This window comes from Sinocyclocheilus grahami, unplaced genomic scaffold (assembly GCF_001515645.1).
Source record: "Sinocyclocheilus grahami isolate Dianchi unplaced genomic scaffold, SAMN03320097.WGS_v1.1 scaffold10.1, whole genome shotgun sequence".
NCBI classification, from domain to species: Eukaryota; Metazoa; Chordata; class Actinopteri; order Cypriniformes; family Cyprinidae; genus Sinocyclocheilus; species Sinocyclocheilus grahami.
Window position 1 is genome coordinate 573540 of NW_015505189.1, and position 24341 is coordinate 597880.

General features: G+C 36.8%; 2 protein-coding genes across 4 annotated transcripts in view; one reads left to right on the top strand and one right to left on the bottom strand.

Moving 5' to 3' along the window:
* Nucleotides 1-771: 771 nt before the first annotated feature.
* On the top strand, nucleotides 772-19486 carry LOC107593117 (transient receptor potential cation channel subfamily M member 1-like). 3 transcript variants are annotated; one of them, XM_016282716.1, is made up of 27 exons: nucleotides 772-960; nucleotides 4113-4189; nucleotides 4753-4951; nucleotides 5091-5304; nucleotides 5503-5627; nucleotides 5762-5933; nucleotides 6279-6453; nucleotides 6704-6827; nucleotides 8215-8287; nucleotides 8501-8601; nucleotides 8748-8921; nucleotides 9084-9218; nucleotides 9586-9636; nucleotides 10447-10587; nucleotides 11026-11055; nucleotides 11204-11496; nucleotides 12210-12438; nucleotides 12528-12659; nucleotides 13232-13369; nucleotides 13475-13603; nucleotides 13687-13938; nucleotides 14037-14229; nucleotides 15953-15973; nucleotides 16074-16218; nucleotides 16316-16518; nucleotides 16605-16737; nucleotides 17994-19486. In XM_016282716.1, the coding sequence occupies exons 1-27, from the start codon at nucleotides 871-873 to the stop codon at nucleotides 19201-19203; spliced, it is 4959 nt and encodes a 1652-aa protein (XP_016138202.1). In that variant the 5' UTR covers nucleotides 772-870; the 3' UTR covers nucleotides 19204-19486. The 3 variants fall into 3 exon arrangements, with proteins under 3 accessions (XP_016138202.1, XP_016138208.1, XP_016138216.1); XM_016282722.1 differs by having other exon boundaries at nucleotides 14037-14211; XM_016282730.1 differs by lacking the exon at nucleotides 15953-15973 and having other exon boundaries at nucleotides 14037-14211.
* Nucleotides 19487-21367: 1881 nt separating this feature from the next.
* LOC107593142 (ras-related protein Rab-8B-like) overlaps nucleotides 21368-24341 on the bottom strand; it is a 6379-nt gene continuing 3405 nt past the window's right edge. Inside the window, exons 2-8 of the mRNA XM_016282753.1 lie at nucleotides 23721-23781; nucleotides 23352-23412; nucleotides 23171-23248; nucleotides 22990-23079; nucleotides 22786-22851; nucleotides 22587-22637; nucleotides 21368-22378 (exon numbers count right to left, since the gene is read on the bottom strand). Of these exons, the coding sequence (XP_016138239.1) occupies nucleotides 22286-22378; nucleotides 22587-22637; nucleotides 22786-22851; nucleotides 22990-23079; nucleotides 23171-23248; nucleotides 23352-23412; nucleotides 23721-23781 (500 nt within the window). The 3' untranslated portion in view covers nucleotides 21368-22285. The remainder of the gene's footprint in view (nucleotides 22379-22586; nucleotides 22638-22785; nucleotides 22852-22989; nucleotides 23080-23170; nucleotides 23249-23351; nucleotides 23413-23720; nucleotides 23782-24341) is intronic.

A 24341-nucleotide genomic window follows, 5' to 3' on the forward strand; every position in this document is an offset into this window, starting at 1 on the left:
ATGTGGGGGCGTGTTAGAACGAGGCGTTTTAGGTAGGCGTGGTTGACTCTTAACTTTTATAAAGAATATCTCTTTGGATTTGAGACTTTAGTCTTTGCAACTTTACAGATCTTCTTTATGCACCAAGAGCTTGTAACACTCCTAAGAGAAAGGAAAAATTTAAATCGCATCATATGACTCCTTTAAATCTATAAAACCCATCAAATTAAGATGGACCGTGTATGGTTTGCTCAAAATTCAGTGATTCTGAACATTAAATCAGGCAGAAATGCTATCAGAAATGTAATCTGAAGAATTATGACTTTTTATTCATGACATTGTCTATCAGTTGCAAGAGCAGAGCAAACAGGTGTTGCCTGCATTTTTTTATTTCGAGCTACACGTAAACTATTTTATAATTTGATAATCTTGAGTTTTTAACTGATAATGATGAGGAAAGATTGTGTTGATAACAGATTGTTTTGTTTGCTGATCTCATCACCTGAACATTGGCACACGAGTGATTATGCTGCACTGTCCTAGCTATGCCCTGCATTTCGGTTTCTTAATACTTCCCAAGTCATGACCTAACCATGCGTGGGTTTTTTTTTTTATTTAGCATTAGAGCCATTTTTGTTTGACTTTTACCCAGATTTACCTCCAATCACCATTTGTTAAATCTCCTGCATTAAAGAGCATCACTCATAGGGCAACTCCATTAAGCCTGATTACATACATACAGTCGGGGAAGGGGGCCTTTGTGTCAGCGTCATACTAGTTCCATCTCGCTGGAGCTGGACATCACTCTTTTCAGTTGTTGGTCATTTTGTCTGCTGGTTACAGAGACTGTAAGGCTGGGTGGTGATGGCTGGGCTTTAGGAGCTCATAAAGATGGATAACAGGGGCTTTGGAGGGAAAAAGGGCAAAGAGGGGTCTTTTAAGCGTGCATCCATTAAACGCACATCCTCTGGTTCTCAGAAGGTAAGAGACATCAACAAGATTTGAATCCCCCCCCCACACCAATATTCACCTGCTGCAACTGATTAGTTTGTTTTGAGTTGATGAAGAAACATGCCTGTACTGAATTATTTTTGGGAATAATGAATTCTGGTCCCTTAAAAAAATTAGAAATGGTTGCGAGCCCCAAGAACTATGTCTTCACTTGGGGATAGCTAGTTAACTGAAGTGACATTATTGTATGCAATTCATTTTGAATTTGTTTAGGATTGGACGTGTTTGAAGATTCAACAAATTTTTTCACTGCGAAAAAGCAGTAGAAAAGTTTAAGTTGCAGGTTTGTTTAATGTTAACAAAAACTGGGGTCTCTCTTGGTTAACACTGGCATTTATTTTGTACATGTGTGTAAACTTATTTGGTGAATGCATTGATTCCAGTGGCAATCTTGATCTGTGAGTGTTCACTCATACACATGCATGCATACAAAACCTGTTGTTAGTATTGTCCTCTAATCTTTGATAATGGCCCAGTAAAGAGCACTGGCCCGGGTAGCTTAAACCCCTGTTCTCTCTAAGTCTCCATCTTATGTGATTAATGCAGAGTTATGTTGAACCAGTCCAAACACAAGTGGACAAAAACACACTTAGTGGGCTTACAACGGACCTGAAATCATTTCAAATCAGCTTGTGTTTTCAAGGGAATGGAATATGGTGTACTAAAGTTCATGAAAATTCAAGGTTGCATTAGAAATTCCAGCAATGTCATAATTTACTTGACCTTCCAACTCTGTAAACTGTCTGAACTAAAATGTTCCATCCTTGTCTTGGTACAAACTGACAAACAGCATTTACCTTTATCAAATTCATACATGCTTATAATCAGAATTTGCAGCTGAACATGTTCTGTGACAGTGTTTGTTAGAACATAATAAAATCACGTTTTGGGGGAATCATAATGAGCCCTTGTGAAATGGAATGATTTATCGATTCTCTAAATACCCCAAATCCCTTTTACAAAATCCATTGGGAAGGAATCCTGTTGCATTGTAGAATATGTGAAATTATCTTTCTTTCTTGTAAACAGTGTGGAAATATTAGTCTTCGTTTCCTATTGGCCTACAGAGTTGATTTGCTTAGATGAGGATTATCTAAGTTGAGCTTTTCACAGAGCTCCTTTATGTAGGTGCTCACGAGGTAGACGTGTTAACGTGAGAGCTTTGAGAGACTAAATTGTAATTATGGATCAGTGGGAGCAGATTTTCCTATTTTTTTTTTTTTTTTTTTAATTTTTTTTTTTTTAATTTTTTTTTTTTACTCTGTCATCTGAGCTATATCATATTTTTTGTCTAATATCATATAAATATACATACAAAACAATATTTTGCCTAAAAGACAATTCCCAAAATTATTGTTTGTGCAGTTTCAGAGAGTGGTTTGTGTGATTGTGCGGCTTCACCTTCCACATGGCAAATTCCACATGTGTGTTTCTATGACTAAACCCTTTAGGATTTGGGAGAAATTAAGCTCTAAAATGCCCAAATCCAAAGATGTCAAAAGCCATCGACAGATGTCTAAACACAAATCTCATATGTTCTTGGGACAGAGCCAGATTATATTTCAGCGATACTGCTCTTCGTGAATGAGAGCGCTTGTGCTTTATTTGATATCTGTATGAGGCTTTTTAATATTTGACCCTGGACCACAAAACTTAAGTCGAAAATTATTGGGTCAAAATTATTGATTTTTTTTTAATGCCAAAAATCCATAGGATATTAAGTAAAGATCATGTTCCATGAATATATTTTGTAAATTTCCTACTGTATATATATGAAAACTTAATTTTTGATTAGTAATATGCATTGCTAAGAACTTCATTTGTACAACTTTAACTTAATTTAGATTTTTGCACCCTCAGATTCCATATTTTCAAATAGTTGTATATCGGCCAAATATTGTCCTATCCAAACAAACCATACATCAATGGAAAGCTTATTTATTCAGATGATATATAAATCTCAATTTCGAAAAATTGACCATTATGACTGTTTTTGTGGTCCAGGTATGGTGCTGCTAAAGCAACACACAGTTTTCTAGAACACCTTTCTGAAACAGGTTAAATCTCGCTTACTGATATAAATACTTACAATATAAATCCTAAATTACTGACAGGACTTTAGTAAGGACTTGAGGCACTTGTATCTTTCATACTTTCCCAGTTTACCTCAACAAACAGTTTTAAGAAGAGGTGTGGAGGGGCTAATGGGAGAGATTAGCATGTTGACCAATGAGGCAGATTAGAGAGCCCCTGGTCTCAGAGTAGGCTTTAGTTTGTGGTGTTCCAGTGGATTGGTCATGAGGTTCCAGCAGGATTATCTTCAGCAGTGGTCATGGGACTCTGAGACTGAGTTCCAGCACACGTGGTCCAGACTTCTGCTCCTTAAAAGAAGGCCACAGGCAGTTGAATGCAGGCTGGAGGACAACTTCATGACAAGCCTGCCATTTATGGAAGCCTTTTGTCTTTCTCTTTATCTTCAAGGGTAAGTGCCATTCTAGCAAGTCAGTTTGAGCTCAAGAGATAATGTCAATGGAGGTATATACCTCAAATATTTGTTGGTGGAATATTGTCAGCTAGTTTAAAGCAAAAGGTGCAGCCTGCGTTTGGTTAGTATTTATGCGCTGTAACGTATTCCTCCCAGGCTTGGTTTTGTTCCATTATAGACTTTTTTTTTTGCCTCCACTGCAGGATTTCTTGCTCTTATAGCACTTTTACTTTCTAATGATGTGTTTGGCTTGCTATTGGAGCATGGAATGTTGGGAATATTTCTGCAAGTAATATTCTTATCAAATATATGAATATAGGTATGTGACTGTGCATTGACCTAGAACGGTTCAGTTGTTTTCATAATTTTAATATGCCTAAAGTGAATTCATTTACTCTGAGTGCTTAACAGCTGTTGTCAAAACCCTGAACACACACACTCAAATACACAAATTGTACCGTTTCTATTATTTTCCACAATGTTAGTCAAAAAATAAACATAAGCTAACAGAACAGCTTGTTTATTTTTTTGAAAAATAAAGTAATGGATTACGAAAGAGATTTAGGAAATGTTTTGACATTCTACTTTAAATGACTGAGAATGAGTGAACCTAATTCTCCTGTTTTGTGTCTTGCAGGCTCAGAGGGCATGGGTTGAAAGGACATTTCTAAAAAGGGAGTGCATTCACATATTTCCCAGCAGAGAACCCAACAAGTGAGTAACAGTGTTGTTATTGTTAACTAAAACTAAAACCGAAACTATTAAAAATCATTTTTGTTAACTGAAATAAAATACAAATATCGGATGGAAAAAAAAAATCTAAATAGAAATATTTTACAAAATTAGAAATGTTGTATTGCAGCTTACAGGAATAAAATAAGTTGAAATACTAAAATGACTAAAACCTGAAATAAAATGAATTAAAGCCAAATAGAATTATTAAAGAAATATTTAAAAAAGAAAACTAATAAAAATGATAAAAGCACAGCAAAATTACTAAAACTAATATTCAAATAAAAACTAAAATGAAAAAACTGGTCAGGAATATTTGGTTTTGTCTCACTGTAATTTGAGAAAAGACAAGCTAGATTATTTATTCATTTACAAAGTACTTTTAGACTAAATAATTGCTACAAGAAATTCAATTTAGGGCAACATGATAGTCGTAAGTCCACAAACATGCTTGCTCTCAAAACAATTTATTTAAACTTGTATATATTAATGAGGTGTGCTATGGCGGTTAAAGGTGGCTTTTTCCTTTTTGCTAACTGTTGTAGGTGCTGCTGCGGTCAGCTGGTAAACCAACATGTGGCTATTCTTCCTGGTTCCACCAATAAGAGCACAGAGGAAGGCCAGGGGGTGCAGACTGAGCCTCCACAAGAGAAATGGTCATTTGCTAAGCACACGCAAGCCACGCCCACTGACACATATGGCATCATTGAATTCCAGGGAGGAGGTCATGTCAACAAGGCCATGGTATTTTTCAGCTAATCGTGTGATTCATTTGTTTTTCATTGCACGAAAATGTGTTCATACAGTTTGGGAGTCATCCTAAAAATTGTTCTGAATATTTGACCATATCATTTTCTCTTCTCTCTTCCTTGTTTGTTATCAGTATATCCGTGTGTCCTATGATACAAAGCCTGATAATCTTCTGCATCTGATGTTGAAAGACTGGCAACTGGAGCTACCCACCCTGCTCATCTCTGTGCATGGAGGCCTACAGAACTTTGACTTGCAACCCAAACTCAAGCAAGTGTTTGGAAAGGGCCTGATAAAAGCAGCAGTTACCACTGGGGCCTGGATTTTCACTGGAGGAGTTAGTACAGGTGGGAGTTTGACAAGTCCAACACGAAAATAAGAAGGTCAGGTCATGGTGTGACCTAACTGACATCACTTAAATGGTCATCTGTTCCTGTTTCAGATACTGAATCATCTGCTTTCCTGTTGAGCAAGAAACTGCAAATGACTCCATCACATGACACACTAATAAGTGAACGTTTATTCCCTCTTGTCACATTACACAGGAGTGATTCGGCATGTAGGAGATGCGCTGAAAGACCACTCCTCCAAGTCCCGTGGGAAGGTGTGCGCCATTGGAATTGCACCATGGGGTATTGTGGAAAATAAAGAGGATCTGATCGGACGAGACGTAAGCCATTCGTGTCATTGCACAGGAACACTTGAACTCGCTTTTAATAAACATGAGTGAATGTTTGAGGTTTGGCTTCTGTAAGGTTTTTGAGTGATGTATCACCACTCTGTCTGTGTTTTTGCTTTGACCAGGTGACGCGACCCTACCAAACCATGTCCAACCCTCTCAGCAAACTTTCTGTACTTAACAACAGCCATTCCCACTTCATTCTGGCTGACAACGGCACTCACGGAAAGTATGGCGCGGAGGTCCGACTGCGCAGGCAGCTGGAGAAACACATCTCTCTGCAGAAGATCAACACACGTAAGTCAACTTTTAGAAAACTTTTAGTAGTTAAGACCGCTTTTTGAAGTAAGTTCAACTATTTTAATTAATCCATCAAGTAAAAAGGGGATGGAACAATGTCAGAACACTGTTGGGAGTCCATGAATGTTGATCTAGTGATGGAAAGCCTAGTCTGTGACCTCCTGGGTTTCCCTTTGTCATCCTATGCCTGGAGTCCTGATGAGGCTGGGACAGCAAAGGGAGGTCCAGATGTCATCCCATACTGCAGTCAAAACCACCATCTTAATCATGCTCAAAACACTTTTCATGTCTAATCACTGCTTATTTTGTACATGAGTATGTTTTATGTGTGTGTTTGTACAGGTCTGGGTCAGGGGGTCCCTTTGGTGTGTCTGATTCTTGAAGGAGGGCCAAATGTAATCTCCATTGTGTTGGAGAGTCTGCGTGAGGACCCTCCTGTACCCGTGGTAGTGTGCGACAGCAGCGGACGAGCATCAGATATCATTTCATTCGCTCACAAGTACTCGGAGGAGGATGGGTGAGGAAAACATTGATGATGATTCAGTGATTATTAATGAATTTTAAAGGTGCGGTTCTGCAAATTCTTTTTTATGAGGCATATTCACTACATAACAGGATATTTTATTTATTTATTTACTGATATGTTATTGTGCTGTTGAAAAAAAAGAACATATTTGTGACATTAAAGGTCCCTTTACACTGAATCATCGGTCTAACTGTTCCTAAAAACTCCTTCTCTTGGTCTCCATTACATCGTTCTGGTGCAGGTTGGTTAATGACAGCGTTAGAGACCAACTTCTAGTAACCATACAGAAGACATTCAACTACAACCGGAATCAGGCACAGCAGATTTATCTCATGGTGATGGAGTGCATGAAGAAAAGAGAACTGGTGAGTTAAACATAGGTTGGGGTTGCAAGAAAACAGACTGAAGACAACTTCTCACTCTTTTTTTTTTTTTCAAGATTTTTGCCATATTATAACATATACTGTATATTTATGAGAAACATTCTGTTTTATATTGTGTTATATTTCACAGATATGATAATAAACATGACTGTTATTCATTTGGCCTCATTTGCCTTTTTCATATCATACGTTGTTCTTATTATTTTTTTTATTTTGTGCTGTTTTTTTCCTGCGTCTTAATTTCAAAACATCTAGCTCACAATTTTCCATTGCATTTCCATATCATCCCATTGAGTGCTTTTGTGAAAATATAGACATGAGGTTAAACCCGGGGACGCTGAGGCAAGTTCCTCAAAACCATGTGAAAAACACATGCTTTAGTTATGGGAAACTTAGAAAACGCATGTCAGTAAACATGTTTGTGCATCTTAGCTGTTTTGGGTAGCTATTTGTAATGTATCAGATCTTACTTTTTTGAAGTTTCTGAAGTTCATCAAAAAAAAGCATCACTGTTGCTGTGAATATGTTATCTTTAGGAGCCTTGTAAAAAAGTTTGCATAATGTAGTATATAAATGCATGTTTTAAGCACAATGCATTAGTACTCACTGCCCCCTCTCATGATCAAATCGTTATGATCTCTCTATTGCTCACATTTTATCTGTCTAATCATTTCTTTTCTTTCAACATACACATACAGACCAAACACATAATACATTTCTGTCCAACCATGATAATAAAAAAACAGTTGTGGAAAAATGAATAAACAAATACTATGATTGTTTATTCATGTTTTTATTTATCATTAAGTATTGTGACCATGTAGGTCGATTTGTGCTTGTCCTTCATAGAGTTACACTATTGCTCAATGGTTTGGGGTCAGTAAGATTATTTTAAATGCAAAAATGCATTAAAATTATCAAAAGGGCAGTAAGGACTTTACAAAAGATTTCTATTTCAAATTTTCAAATGCTGTTCTTTTAAACTTTCTATTTATCAAAGAATTCTGAAAGAAAATGTATTACAGTTTCCACAAAAAATATTAAGCAGCAGAACTGTTTTCAATACTTATAATAATAAGAAGAAATTCAATATTATGATTTCTGAGGGATCATGTGACTGGACTGCTTTGCCATCACAGGAATAAATTACCTTTAAATTGTAATAATATTTCACAGTTTTACTGCTTTTACTGTATTTTTGATCAAATAAATGCAGCCTTGGTCAACATAAGATACTTCTTTCAAAAGAAAGAATGTACTGTCCCCAAACTTTTGAATAGTAGTGTATGTATATAATTCTATTTGTATACTACATATACTATATTATTACAGGCATTCCACACAGTTTTTAACTTTTGTGCTGTCACAGATCACAGTTTTCCGCACTGCCTCAGAGGGTCAGCAGGATATTGAGATGGCCATCTTAACCGCTCTGCTGAAAGGTGAACTCTTGTTCAGGCCACGGTCACACAGTTTAGGACAAATTCTTAATATTGAAATGTAACATCCCTGAAAAATACTTGGTTTGTATCAGAATATTAATATTATTCATATTAATATTTATTATACGATATATTTGATCTATTATTCCATTAACAATCTTCAACATTTGGTTTTGACATGAATGGAATATTTTTTTCCTTTGGGTTTATCAGGCACAAATGCTTCAGCTCCAGACCAGCTGAGTCTGGCTTTGGCCTGGAACCGTGTGGATATTGCTCACAGTCAGATCTTCGTCCATGGACAACACTGGCCTGTAGGTGATGCCATGCACAGCTGGGTTAATGGGAACATAGTACACAGATTGCCTTTATAGACTCAGTAATCACTGATAGAAAGTTAAATAATAAGAAAGTAAAAAATAATGTTATTAAATACATATTTACATATCTATATCATCAGTCTGCTGGGTCCCTGCCCACCTCATTTACAAGCCAGCAGGATAAACCAAAGAGCCCCATCAGCACCCGTGCCAGCAAGGGTAAACCTGCCAGGGCCAAGAAGGGCAAAGGTGCCAAATCTAAACCTGAGCCTCCGGAGGAGACAGACCCCAGAAAACTAGAACTGCTTAACTGGGTAAGAGTTATTTTTTAGTAATGTTGTGTTAGTGAGCATTTGCTTTACTCACCGCTGAGTGCACTGCTGGAGGTGTATATATTTTCAAGTAATTCTGTTTATACATGCGTGTATGTTCTTGCTGGTCAATTAAATGTCATGTGTGTGTGTTGTGTAAAATAGGTTAATTCTCTGGAGCAGGCCATGATGGACGCACTCGTGCTTGACAGAGTGGATTTTGTGAAGCTCCTTATTGAAAATGGCGTCAACATCCACCATTTCCTGATGATCCCGCGACTGGAAGAGCTCTATAACACAGTTGGCACACAATCACATAATATTATGGAATATTAGAGGGCCATGTAGCCGCTGTGTTTTACAGTGCTCTTTGTTTTAGCATCTTATGTTTTAATGATAAAACCAATGATGAATGTGACCCACATGTCCAGTTATTAGAGCTGTCCCCTACTCTCTTTCCATGCAGTATGGTTTGAAAATGTTGTGTGAGTTCTGTATTATCATATATCATATAATGTAATCTGTTGTTGGGGAGAAAGCCCACAAACATCTGTGTGTTTTACAAGAGGATATGCCTAATGGGTGTATATGGGTTTTATAATTTTTTATTTATTAATTTATTTATTTTTTGTGTGTATGGTTTTATTATTTCTTTTTTTTTATTCAGAAATTAGGGCCGACCAACACACTGCATTTTGTGGTCAGAGATGTAAAAAAGGTAAAGTTCATTTTTAAGAATTTGTGCTATGATCTTTCTTATCTTTGAGATTATCATGAGTTAAAACACACATTGTATTTTTCTGTAATTTTATGGCCTATTGCTCTAAAGAATAAGACTTTAATCTTCTTAACAGTCAGTTGGCACACAATCACATAATATTATGGGATATTAGAGGGCCATGTAGCCGCTGTGTTTTACAGTGCTCTTTGTTTTAGCATCTTATGTTTTAATGATAAAACCAATGATGAATGTGACCCACATGTCCAGTTATTAGAGCTTTCATTGCTGTCCCCTACTCTCTTTCCATGCAGTATGGTTTGAAAATGTTGTGTGTGTTCTGTATTATCATATATCATATAATGTAATCTGTTGTTGGGGAGAAAGCCCACAAACATCTGTGTGTTTTACAAGAGGAGATGCCTAATGGGTTTCATAATTTTTTATTTATTTATTTTTTGTGTGTATGGTTTTATTATTTCTTTTTTTTTATTCAGAAATTAGGGCCGACCAACACACTGCATTTTGTGGTCAGAGATGTAAAAAAGGTAAAGTTCATTTTTAAGAATTTGTGCTATGATCTTTCTTATCTTTGAGATTATCATGAGTTAAAACACACATTGTATTTTTCTGTAATTTTATGGCCTATTGCTCTAAAGAATAAGACTTTAATCTTCTTAACAGTGTGTGAATGCAAGTGAGTGTTTGGATTTATGTGTTTGATTGCAAGAGCATTGCATAAATAGTTTCAGTAGTTTCAGCAGTAAAAGAACAAGTTGCTTTATGGTGTTATGACATTATTGTTTCCAGGGAAACCTACCACCAGATTATCAGATCACTCTGATTGACATTGGGCTGGTTCTGGAGTATCTCATGGGAGGAGCGTATCGGTGTCACTATACTAGGAAAAGTTTCCGCACACTCTATAATAACCTCTATGGACTGAAAAGAGTGAGTTGCCACCAACCCCTTATACCCTTATATATTCATGCATAAATGAAAATAAATGAAAAAGTTTTTTTGTTCTGCAAACACATTATACCTAACATAACAGCTTAGCTTAATAATAATATCATAGTGGCCAACCAAGATTTTTCCAGTGGCCGAAAAACTCCAATATTTAGAGCAGAAATATGAAATATTTTACAGAAAAATGTAAAACAGAAATGACTGACTTGTCAATGAATGGGCTGATTAGTTGTTCTTGCTTAGTCTATGGTCTAGCAGAAATACAGATAATTATTAATAGTAACTTGTTTCTCAGCTTCCATGCTTTTGGGAAATTAAGATAAAAATAAAATCAGTTAACCAATTATTTACCAATGTGTCTAAATAATCAAATATGCTCAAACACATCTGATTCTTTCTGTTCTTTCTGTTCTCTTTTAGCCCAAAGCTTTGAAACTCCTGGGTATGGAGGTAATCCACTAAAACATAAAAGTCAGGAATGTTTTTTATCTATTCAGAAATATGAATCTACTCTCACACACAACAGAAATTTGACTGGTAGCTAAAACTTGTAGTATTTACAGAGACTCACTCAATCACTCCGTTTTGTATTTGACAGGACGATGACCCAAGACCTAAAGGCAAAAAGAAGATGAAGAAGAAGAAAGAGGAAGAAATTGATATTGACGTTGATGACCCAGAGGTCAGTCGATTTCAGTACCCCTTCCATGAGCTGATGGTGTGGGCTGTTCTCATGAAGCGCCAAAGGATGGCGCTGTTTCTCTGGCAGAGAGGAGAAGAGGCCATGGCCAAAGCTCTGGTGGCATGTAAACTCTATAAAGCCATGGCGCACGAATCTTCACGGAGTGAACTAGTGGACGACATCTCGCAGGATCTGGACAATAATTCAAAGTGAGCAATTATATTATGTTATATTATATTACATTACATTACAGTATAGTATAGTATAGTTAGACTTCCGGTCAAAACTTTGAGGTCGGTAAGATTATTTTAAACTTTCTTATGCTCACCAGTGCTGCATTTATTTGATCAAAATATAGTAAAACAGCAATATCGTCAAATATGACTAAACTTGTCTTTTTTCTTATATTTTTTTAAATGTAATTTATTCCTTTCATAGCAAAGCAGAATTTTCAGCAGCCATAACTACAGTCTTCATTGTCACATGATCCTTCTGAAATCATGCTAATATGCTGATGTATACCTCTGTGCTGTTTAAAATCTTTGTGGAAACCATGATTTTTTTTCCCCCCCCAGAATTTTTTGATGAATAGAAAGTTCAAAAGTAATTTATTTAAAACAGACATCTTTTATAACATTCTAATTATCTTTACTGTCACCCTTGGTCAATTAATGCATCCTTGCTGTATAAAAGTATTAATTATTATTATTATTATTATTTTTATCTTACTGACTTCATAATTTTGAACAGTAGTGTATTCATTTATGTATCATTTTATTTAGGAAGGTCGAAACAGTATTAGGTTACATGTGTGACAGAATAGACTAGACTAGAAAAGAATAGTTTTTAGCTTTTGTTTCCAAATCAAGCTGTCACAGTGTCACCTCTCATAAAGCCTCTCTCTTCTCCCTCTCACACTCAGGGAATTTGGTCAGTTAGCATATGAGCTGCTAGATCAGTCGTACAAGCATGATGAACAGGTAGCCATGAAGCTGTTGACGTATGAGTTGAAGAACTGGAGTAACTCCACCTGTCTGAAACTGGCTGTGGCTGCCAAACACAGAGACTTTATAGCCCACACCTGCAGCCAAATGCTGCTCACCGACATGTGGATGGGCTGCCTGCGGGTGGGCAAGAGCAATGGACTAAAGGTCTGCAATACAAAACAAACACTACCTTAATAAATCTCTGACTCTAAATATTACATATTTACATTTTTATCATTTCATTTCATTCCCAGGTAATCCTTGGAATCATCTTTCCTCCAGCCATTCCTCTCCTAGAATTCCGAACTGGAGATGATCTATCTTACCAAAACTCCAAAGACGAAGAAGAACTCAAAGACAAAGAGGATGAAAACAAATCTGGCAAGGTAAAAATATGTACACTACCGTTTATAAGTTTGGGGTCATTGCAATTTTTTTTACATATTTTTTAAAGAAATTAATACTTTTATTTAGCAAGGATACATTAAATCGATCTAAATAAATCTATTTCAAATTAATGCTATTCTTACTTTAAATTTATATTCATCAAAGAATTATCACAAAATATTAAGCAGCAAGATGTTTTTCAACACAGAAATGTTTCTTAAGCACCAAGTCACATATTAGAATGATTTCTGAAGGATCATGTGACACTGGAGTAATGACTTTTGAAAATTCAGCTTTGCTATCACAGGAATAAATTCATTTTTGAAATATATTACAATGGAAAAAATTTTTATTGTAATAATTTTTTACTGGTTTTCTGTATTTTTGATTAAATAAATGCACCCTTGGTGAGCAAAAGAGACTTCTTTCAACAACAGTAAAAAAAAAATGTACCAACCCCAAACTTTTGAATGGTAGAATACATATGTTCTACAGTGACGTCTTAAATTTTTTTATGGATCTTTATGAGGTGAAAGTGAGTAAAACTCTCAGGGTGGGTAATTATTTTCAGGATGGCACCGTGAGCATGGATGGAGCATCTAAGAAAGGTGATGAGGAAGATGGTAAAAAGAAACAGAAACGAGTGCCTGTTGGGAAGAAGATTTACTATTTCTATAATGCTCCATTTACAAAGTTCTGGTTCAATACGGTATGTGATACTTAAAAAAATACATCAAAGTCAAAACACACCATAAAAAAATCTAAATTATGTTATAGCACACATTTTTTAAAAACATAATAATTATCTACTCAGACTGCCTACCTGGTATACCTGATGTTGTATAACTACATCATCCTGGTGAAAATGGAGAGATGGCCATCATTGCAGGAATGGATTGTCATCTCCTACATCATCACTCTTGGACTAGAGAAAGTTCGACAGGTGAAGTACACAAACAAAAATGTGTTGCTATATTGTTATTTTTATGTGTTTTTCCTTCATTGGACACATGTGCTTGTGTGTAGATCCTGATGTCAGAACCAGGAAAGCTGAAACAGAAGATAAACGTATGGCTTGAGGAGTACTGGAACATCACTGACCTGGCTGCCATCACCATGTTTCTCATGGGACTGTTACTGAGATTGCAGAATGAGCCTTACATGGGCTACGGACGCGTCATCTACTGTGTAGACATCATCTTCTGGTACATTCGTGTCCTCGACATCTTTGGAGTTAACAAGTATTTAGGACCGTATGTCATGATGATTGGTAAAATGGTGAGAACTAACAGAAAAAAACGTATATATTAATGGCTCAAAAGCTTTTGTATTCTCTTTTCCGAATGATAATTACATTTTTATGTGTGTGTGCGCAGATGATTGACATGCTGTACTTTGTGGTGATCATGCTGGTGGTTCTCATGAGTTTCGGCGTGGCACGTCAGGCCATCCTGCACCCGGACGAGGAGCCGACGTGGCGTCTGGCGAGGAATATCTTCTACATGCCCTACTGGATGATCTATGGAGAAGTGTTTGCTGACTCGATAGACCGTAAGACTAGAATTCATAGTAAGATTCTGTTTCCTGATTCATGTGTGAATGATACATCTCATCTCCATCCCACCCTCTCTGTATCTGTGAACTATACAGAAAGATTTGTGTAGAATCTCCTGATCATGTGACCATTCACACTGCCATGGCATTCGCCCTCTACTGAATCATCTGTGATGGACTGAGTGTGTGACAGTGCTGGTCTTTCCCTGCCCTGCTTGTGAGTTTTAGGCGTTTATGTCTTGTAGCTGTTGATTGTTGCCATTTTTTTCTTTCACTTTTACACTTCTAGCTTTGTACTGTTCTGGTATTTTTGGTGTCATAGCACTACTCTTGTTACCTCGCTTGGTTAAATTGCTGCCTGTATTGTTCTCATTTGTAAGCTGCTAAATGAATAAATGTAAATGTAAAAAAAAATGAGAAAAACAGTGGAAAAGGTACTATTTAAATTTTAAAATTAAATACATAAAAACAAAAATACTGTTTTAATGATAATACAGAATATATAAAAATACATGATGGTAGGTGTACAGAGATATGCACTTATTGTGCAAATGTCATCCTGTTCAAAAGTTTAGGGACGGTTTTTCATGTTTTTGAAAAACGTCTCTTATTCTCACCAAGGCTGTTTTTATTTGATAAAATACAGTAAATATAGCACTGTTGTGAACTATTATTACAGTTAAAAATATTTTTTAATAGAAATCTTTTGGTCTTTATTGTCACTTTTGATAAATTTAATGCATTCTAACTGAATAGAAGTATTAATTTCTTTCCAAAAATAAAAATCTTACTGGCCCTAGAATTCTGAATGCTATTGTATCTTTCCTTTCTTCACTTTCTCTGTATCTGTGAACTATACAGAAAGATTTGTGTAGAATCTCCTGATCATGTGACCATTCACACTGCCATGGCATTCGCCCTCTACTGAATCATCTGTGATGGACTGAGTGTGTGACAGTGCTGGTCTTTCCCTGCCCTGCTTGTGAGTTTTAGGCGTTTATGTCTTGTAGCTGTTGATTGTTGCCATTTTTTTCTTTCACTTTTACACTTCTAGCTTTGTACTGTTCTGGTATTTTTGGTGTCATAGCACTACTCTTGTTACCTCGCTTGGTTAAATTGCTGCCTGTATTGTTCTCATTTGTAAGCTGCTAAATGAATAAATGTAAATGTAAAAAAAAAAAAGAGAAAAACAGTGGAAAAGGTACTATTTAAATTTTTTAATTAAATACATAAAAACAAAAATACTGTTTTAATGATAATACAGAATATATAAAAATACATGATGGTAGGTGTACAGAGATATGCACTTATTGTGCAAATGTCATCCTGTTCAAAAGTTTAGGGACGGTTTTTCATGTTTTTGAAAAACGTCTCTTATTCTCACCAAGGCTGTTTTTATTTGATAAAATACAGTAAATATAGCACTGTTGTGAACTATTATTACAGTTAAAAATATTTTTTAATAGAAATCTTTTGGTCTTTATTGTCACTTTTGATAAATTTAATGCATTCTAACTGAATAGAAGTATTAATTTCTTTCCAAAAATAAAAATCTTACTGGCCCTAGAATTCTGAATGCTATTGTATCTTTCCTTTCTTCACTTAATGTGAAATGGACAAAACATTTTAACTTCCTCTCATAATGCACTGTTTAGATGGCTGGATTGTGAAATTACAAATATTTGTTTGTCCATAATCTTCATCTGTGCCTTTTCTCTTTCTTTTTACATACTCTTAGTCTATGCAATGGAGATTAATCGTGAGTGCAAAAATGTTCTGCTATACCCACAATTAATTGGAATGATCAAACACTGTAGAGTCAATAATGGTTGCATCATAACCTCTGTTATATATGGCAGCACCCTGTGGTGAAAACTTGTATGATGAAGATGGAAAGAAGCTCCCACCATGTATACCAGGGGCCTGGCTCACACCTGCCATCATGGCCTGTTACTTACTGGTAGCCAACATTCTACTGGTCAACCTGCTCATTGCTGTATTCAAGTGAGTCAAAGAGCCATAGTACTGTAGCACACTTTATGATGTTCTCATAGATAAATTATCAGCAGTATAACACTGAGAGAACTCATTTCTTTCACAGTAACACGTTCTTTGAAGTGAAATCTATCTCCAACCAAGTGTGGAAGTTCCAACGCTACCAGCTCATCATGACTTTTCACGACAGACCAGTGCTTCCTCCGCCCCTTATCATCTTCAGCCACATATACATTGTGTTGAAGCGCCTGTGCTGTCGCTGCAGGAAGAAACCGGAAGGGGAGCTGGATGAGAGAGACCGCGGACTGAGTTATTACTCCTGCTACTCATTTTTACTGCTTCAATACATCAGTGTTATAGCAACCTATTTTGAAACATATTTTTTATTTTTTCAGAGTTGACTCTGAGTCCAGAGGAACTGAAGAATCTGTATGAGTTTGAGGAACAGTGTGTGGAGGAGTACTTCAGAGAGAAGGAGGACGAGGCGCAGTCTTCCAACGATGAGCGAATCCGAATTACTTCCCAGAGGTAATGGATGAAAAACGGCAACTGCAAAATGCCATTACAGGGCTCAACAATATGGATTTTTTTCTGTGGTTCTGAATGATCAATTTTTATAGATAGCAATGCATTTTTGTTTATTAAATGTTAATTTTTTTTTTACTTATTCATTGTTTTCAACAAGATGCAAAATTCTCTTTGAATGTAACTCCATAAATTCACAAAAAGATAAAACTTGACTGTCTAGTATGTAGTTTTCAACAGAATGTGTTTTTGCATTCCACTGTGCTGCTTTCAAATAGATTCCCATTGAAGTAAATATGTGGTAAATATGGATTTCCATTGCACTCACGTCTGCTGTCTTCTAAAGCATCTCACTCATGGTGGTGCTCTAAAAATGCAGCGTTGAAACAAAGTCATGCAAAATGTCTACAGACACTGCAATGGTCACAATATGACATCAGACTCTGGGGTTTTTTTTTTTTTTTTTACTTCAACAGATAATACATTAAAAATGTAAAAAATGGAATCCACTCCACTCCAATTCTGCATATTTGTAGTTAGAATTCTTTAATCCAACTAAAAAAACACCAATCTTCTATTGATCACATGTCTAGAGTTAACCACATTTGAATATTGGAACGCAGCAAAATTCACATGAGCTTGCATTTCCTGTCTTCTGCATTCGCGTGCGCTAGAATGGAAGTCAGTGTAATGAAAATTGAAGTGTGACTACATTTTAAAAAACACATCTTGAGTTGTTTTTTTCCATCCGGGGGGTCCAAAAACTCAAGCAATAGAATGGGAAAAAATGTTTTACTTTAACTTATTTTAACTCACGGGTGCCGTTTTAAGAATGCCATCATGTGTGAGACACTGCAAAAGAATGCAGTGGAATGCAAAAAAATGCGTTCTTTGTGAACAGGTCCTTACTGATGCTTTCAAGACTTTCAACAAATCCACATCTATGTTAGCCAGCTAGATAACATTGTCAGAATGACAAATTAGCAGAATTTGCAACCACAATGTAGAATACATCACAGAAAACCAAACATTTAAGTTTAAAAGGCATAGAAAATTAATGCACAGGATCGATGAATATAAAAAGTTCAGAGGCCATGCATCACTGGCCTGAAAAAGCTGGTGACATTTCTGTCATCTGGTTGGAAACTCTTGCACACTGGCTTTGGGTCAGTGGGCCGTCCTTATTGTTGAGCCCTACATTTAGAATAACTTCTGAGGTTAAAACAAACAACAACCATTTGGAACAACTGTTGTCGCAGGGTTGAGAACATGTCCATGCGCCTAGAGGAGGTGAATGAACGAGAGCACTCCATGAAAGCCTCTCTGCAGACAGTAGACCTGCGCTTGGCTCAGCTAGAGGAGTTCTCCGGCCGCATGATGCATGCACTGGAGCGGCTGGCTGGCATCGACTGCTGCGAGCTGGTCCACGCTCGATCTGGGAGCTTAATGGCTGTGGACCAATCCGGCCTGCTTCGCCGTGGTAGCATCAACAGCGCTGATGGCTACAGTTTGTACCGCTGGCACCTGGATGCAGAGGACCGCAGTGAGGAGATGTCAGGGGACAGAAAGGGCCATGCAGAGAGACGCAGCAGTATTGGCAGCAGCGACCTCCTCCTAAGCCCACAACAAGTTTCTTCATATGGTCCCACGCTGAATGTGGTGCCCCTCCGGCAGAGGACATGCTCCAGCTCCAGTGTGGACATCCTCATCTCTCCTTGCGAGTCACAAGACAGAGGCCAGAACTCTCAGTCCCCAAAACTTGTCTCCGCTCAGCACCCTAAAGACCCACAAGCTCTGCTAGAAGCTGGAATAGACATAGTGGTTTCACATCCTCTGGAAAGGGCGCAATCCCTGAGGCAGTACCCAACTGAAGCTCAAATTAACTCACTTTCATACGAGAACAGATCCCAAAGTGGTACTTTGTATGTCTCGATGGCACAGTCGAGGTTGCGCAGTCCTGGCAATACGTGGGCTTCGGAGCCCCACGGCCTACAGGATCAAGCAAGCAGATCGGCAGCGTTAGGTCGCTGGCCTCCACGCTTCGATGACAAAGTTCATCCCTCCCCATTTGGACTTTCTTTAGAGAAATCAAGACAGAGAGAGGCCCAAGATGAAGAAGGAGATTCTAAGGAGAGCAAGAGGACAAAAACGCAACAAGGGGAAAGTGAGGAGGAGAAGAAGAAAGACGAGGATGAGATGGTGGCAAATAGCAAAAGCGCCAAAACAGAGGGAGGAGAAGAAGAGCGAGAGGAGCTGACAGACTCAGATCACTTGTATGTAGCAGAGGACAGGATGTATCCCTCACTCAGATCTAAAAGTCTTAACACTAACCCACGAAAGGTGAAGGCCGTAGGGAACATCCTGGATAAACCTCGATCAGCCAGTAGTGTGAAAGACCTGGCTGGGGCCTTTGAAGTCAACACCAATGACTACAGACCCTCCAGAGAGAGGACAGACACACAGACATGAGTGCTCACACTGGAATTTTATCTGCCGTGGCAAGATAATCGCAGTAGTGCTAGCTTAAAGAAGTTGATTTTCATTGTCTTCCAATATGGAAAACACATCTAACACTAGTTATGCTTGTGCATTGACATCTTAGCTAGCAGGCATATTTTCGTACATTTATATTTATGAGGTACATAATTTTAATGATAAAGCCTGGTATGCAAAAAGGGAAATCAGGGTCTACCTCTATGCTGTAGATATTTAGTATCCCATTTTTTCCAAATAAAGGGAAATTTAACTTCAGTTATGCTGTTTATTATTCAACAACTTCATATCTTTCCAAATACCTTATAATATATAAATTATATTATTTCATATGGTAAAGCATCATAAAAAATCAATCGGGCACATGTAAATAACTTAGAAAAGATATTTTAATCTTGTTTACATAGTTAACTCTGACATATTACAGACAAGAAAATCAAGGAAGACATGTTATAAAATAGGACATTAAAGCTTGCATTGAATGGTCAGTAAGACTTTATGCTCATGTGGGAGGCTGAGTGCTGTCTCGGTTTCATTGAAAAATATGCAAATGTGCCTGCATGCATAATGAAAACATGACTACTGGGCCATTAAAGGTTCACCCAAAATGATAATTCTGTCATATGCTCACCCTCATGTCATTTCAAACCTGTATGACTTTCTGCAAAACACAAATTAATATATTTATAAGACTGCTGGTAACCAAACCATTGACTTTCCATCAAATGGAGAAATTTTTTTTTTCAAAAATGTCCTTTCATGTTCCACAGAACAAAGAAAGCCAGGTTTGGACTGACCTGAGGGTGAGTTAATTCATTTTCATTTCTGGGTAAACTGTCACTTTAAGTGGAAATGGCACACCTCACAAAAATGAGCAGGGATTCTTTCAAACAGATGCACAATGGCAATAGAACTCAATTGTACACTCTTAAACATAAACAGTAGAATCGTTCATTCATTCCGAGTAACTTAGGTAAATCAATTTAGGATGATTCTCCGTTTCAGTTTGTGTTCTGAATTTATAACAGGCCCATGGAATCTGTAATTGAAAATCTGCAGATTTACACAGAATTGGAACATTTGTCATCCACTTGGGTAATAAGAGTTTGGTGCTCTCAGCTCTGGTTAATAAATTTGACCATGTTTAAATCCATTCAGCAGAATTCCATATATTTTTTCCCACAAAATCAGCTATAAAATTCTGCAGATTCCACTGGGTCTGGTAATAGCCCAGTAGTAAGCTCAGAGGACACTTGAACACATTCAAGCTATTACAATCTTGCACTCTTTTTTTTAAGTGGCTGACTTCACAAGCAGGACTTTAAGTGGTTTATGAAGTAAGGAGGTTCTACAAGAGACCCACACACAGATAACAGTGCACGACTTAAAAAAAAATACTGTTGCAGTGGTGCTGTAAACACTACACGACTTCACACTCATAAGAGCCTTATAAAAGAGTGAATAAAAAAAACCAACAACATACAGAATACTGACATTTAAATGAGTAAAAAAAAAAAAAAGTATTAACAAATAAATCAATCTCAAATAAGCACAGGTTAACATGCTTTAGGCGCTTCATATGCAGTGGTGAGTAAAAGATGCTTACGTCAATGGAGTATAAAAATATAATACCGTTAGTAAATGTAATACTGTATATACTAATATACAGGGCCTAGCTGGCTGCTGCTTCAACAAGCAATAGGAAACGGGTCCTAGCCCTCTCTTTATTCTTCTGTCTTTCTTTTTCATGCTCAATATAATATATGAGAGATCATTCAAGCTATTACAATCTTGCACTCTTTTTTTTAAGTGGCTGACTTCACAAGCAGGACTTTAAGTGGTTTATGAAGTAAGGAGGTTCTACAAGAGACCCACACACAGATAACAGTGCACGACTTAAAAAAAATACTGTTGCAGTGGTGCTGTAAACACTACACGACTTCACACTCATAAGAGCCTTATAAAAGAGTGAATAAAAAAACCAACAACATACAGAATACTGACATTTAAATGAGTAAAAAAAAAAAAAAAAGTATTAACAAATAAATCAATCTCAAATAAGCACAGGTTAACATGCTTTAGGCGCTTCATATGCAGTGGTGAGTAAAAGATGCTTACGTCAATGGAGTATAAAAATATAATACCGTTAGTAAATGTAATACTGTATATACTAATATACAGGGCCTAGCTGGCTGCTGCTTCAACAAGCAATAGGAAACGGGTCCTAGCCCTCTCTTTATTCTTCTGTCTTTCTTTTTCATGCTCAATATAATATATGAGAGATTACAACCAAAAAAGAAATCCATCACAGTTTCGATATCTTTTTACTTTGGTCTCTGTTAAAATTAAGATTAATATGGTAAAGTCGGGGAAAGGGGGAAGACTAAGATCTGTGAACATTGCTTTCTATTACAGTTTATTGCGGCTTTGGAACAGTAACTAAAAACTAAATTAAGAACATATAAAATGGTGACTTTAAATATAAAACATAACATTCAATAGTAACAGAAATTATATATATATTGCATGTCCTTCTGTTTGACCAATATTTGATTGTCAAACCATCAGGTTCTTCAGTCGCTACTTTACGTCCACAATCTTTATTGCCAAAAACTGCATAATAGCAGGAGTTCGATATACTGTAATCTCTTCATATATTTTCCTTCATTAAATGGTGCTTTAACAAACCCTTTAAAATCAACGTGACAATAAATTGACTATATGTAATTAATTATTTTGAAGATAACTAAAGGTTCTCAAAATTCAAATTAGGCTACGCTAAATTGGGATTGATCCAGGTGGTTAATGGGTAGAGTGTTGGATATTTTGGTTTTAAAGGAATGTTTTGGGAACAGCTCAAGTGTCTTTTATCTAGCACACTATCTTCAGGCCTTCAATTCATATAGATGAGGCAGGCTAAAGTCCAGAGCTCTCAGCAGCAGCTAACAGCTGAAAGTCCAGTGGTACGGTAAACCCTCACATAAACACACACGCGCTGAGCTCAAACACACATAGAGAAATGAATCATTCACACACTGAGGCTGCAGAAGCTGCCGGGTTAGAGCAGAGTGCAGCGGAAGAAGCTTGGCTTCTTGGATCGACTCTCTGTGATTTTCACGGCTCCTCCTCCTCCTGAAGGGTTATTCTCATTCTAAACACAAAGATGCAAGCAAACAAGAAGCCATTTAGCATTAGTGTTACACTTAAAGCCACATTTTAAACTTTTTTTTAATAACTTGACTGTTAGTATCCCACAATAAAGACATTTAATTTGAGTTAGAGAGTAGTACTAAGCTTAACAATTTTCTTGGATAAGATTATAAGCATTTTCGACATGATCGTAACATGAACATTCTCACCATTTTTCTGTTTAATCTTGTCATGATGTCTCTAGCAAGAGTGACAAAGCCCTAGCATTGAAGAAAACAGACATGCCACTAGATTAGATCAATAAAAAAAATGCAAATCTTGCTCACTAAAATTTATTTAAATGGTTCAACATTAGATAATTAATACTTTCCAAAATAAGACTGATTTTAACCAGAAAATTGCCCTCACCTCTTCCACATTTGTGCTAGATTTTGCACTGGTTTCCAAGAACTTGATTCCATAATCAATAGCTAGCTGTAGAAAAAAGGGAAATGTTTAAATAAACACATCAGCATTTTTACATACTAGCTTGTTCTGGCTTGTTTCTGGACCAAGACGTGTTTAATAAAATAGATTATCAGTCATTTAAAAATTAATTTTAATGATACATACCTTTTCCCCTCTTTCTTTTGAAACTTGTCTCTTATCATTCATGTCACATTTGTTACCCAATATCATCCGTTCCACATCTGATGATGCATGCTGTTAAAACAGACAGAGGGACAATTAATCTCACTTTAAATGAAATTAAAACTTAATGCTTATTTTCTCCAGCATTAGGTCTACTTCTCACCTCCTCAATGTTCCTGATCCAGTTCTTGATGTTCTCAAATGATTTCTCATTTGTGATATCATACACCAGCATAATTCCCTGTGAAAATAGCAGAAAAGAAAAGCACAGCCTATGTAAAGTAACCATATGCAGAAGCATATCTAGCATTATTAACGCAAAAGAATAAAACATTATGTCTTACCATTGCTCCTCTATAATAAGCAGTGGTTATGGTTCTGAACCTCTCTTGTCCGGCTGTATCCCTTTATGACAAATTTAAAACACACTTTAAATATTGTTTGTACACGATTATAATTTATACCAGACATGCTCCAACATTTTACTACAAAAGGCCCAAAAATCAAACTTGACAATATTATAATAAAAGTTTCAAATCAAATTCAATAATATTGTACATATTTAAATGCAAAAGTAATATCATAAATGAGAAATTAAAATATGCTTCAATTGCACATTTCCCCCCCTTTTGTGATATGGCACAGTGGCCAAATCTTTCCCCTGGTTTGGGCATCTCTGCTTTATACAGTATCATGCAGACTTATACTCTCACCAGATCTGAAGCTTGATCTTCTTCCCATCCAGCTCAATTGTTCTGATTTTAAAGTCAATCCCTGCAATAATAATGTTTAGAAACAAGTGATGTGAAACACTTCATCTCAAAACCTAGTGATTGCACAACAGAAATCAGTCCTATCATGACTAGGGTTGGGTATCGAAAACCGGTTCCATTTTAGAACCGGTTCCAAATTTCCAAGAACCGGGTATTCGATAAGACGCGTGCATTTCGATTCTGCTTAACGATTCCTGCGTTCGCATTTTAATGTGACTAAAAACTATTTAAGTGCAGGAACGGAAAGAACTTGCGCCCTGTTTGCGTGCAGCGCACACGAAGCACAGAGAACAGAGGTCGCGGTACGGGTTCCCAGTTTGTGTCCGTTCTCGAACCGTTCCGTGTATTTCCACTGTAGAAAAGATTGCTCCGGGCCGAAACTGACTTCTTTCACATTTGTCGACCAATATGCAGAAAACTACGTCAGTATATCATCATAAACACAGCCGTTTTTGTCTTACGTGAACGTAAACAGATGAGAAAGAAAACACACAGTACAGTATTTTTAGATCTGCGTGCGTTCGGTGTTAAAGAGACAGCAGCCTAATAAACGCGCTGCCT

Excerpts from the sequence above, each read along its gene's own strand:
- LOC107593117 (XM_016282716.1), top strand. The coding sequence starts at position 871 with ATGGATAACAGGGGCTTTGGAGGGAAAAAGGGCAAAGAGGGGTCTTTT. Across the intron at positions 4,190-4,752 it reads CCCAGCAGAGAACCCAACAA|GTGCTGCTGCGGTCAGCTGG; the intron begins GTGAGTAACAGT and ends TAACTGTTGTAG. Across the intron at positions 6,454-6,703 it reads AAGTACTCGGAGGAGGATGG|GTTGGTTAATGACAGCGTTA; the intron begins GTGAGGAAAACA and ends GTTCTGGTGCAG.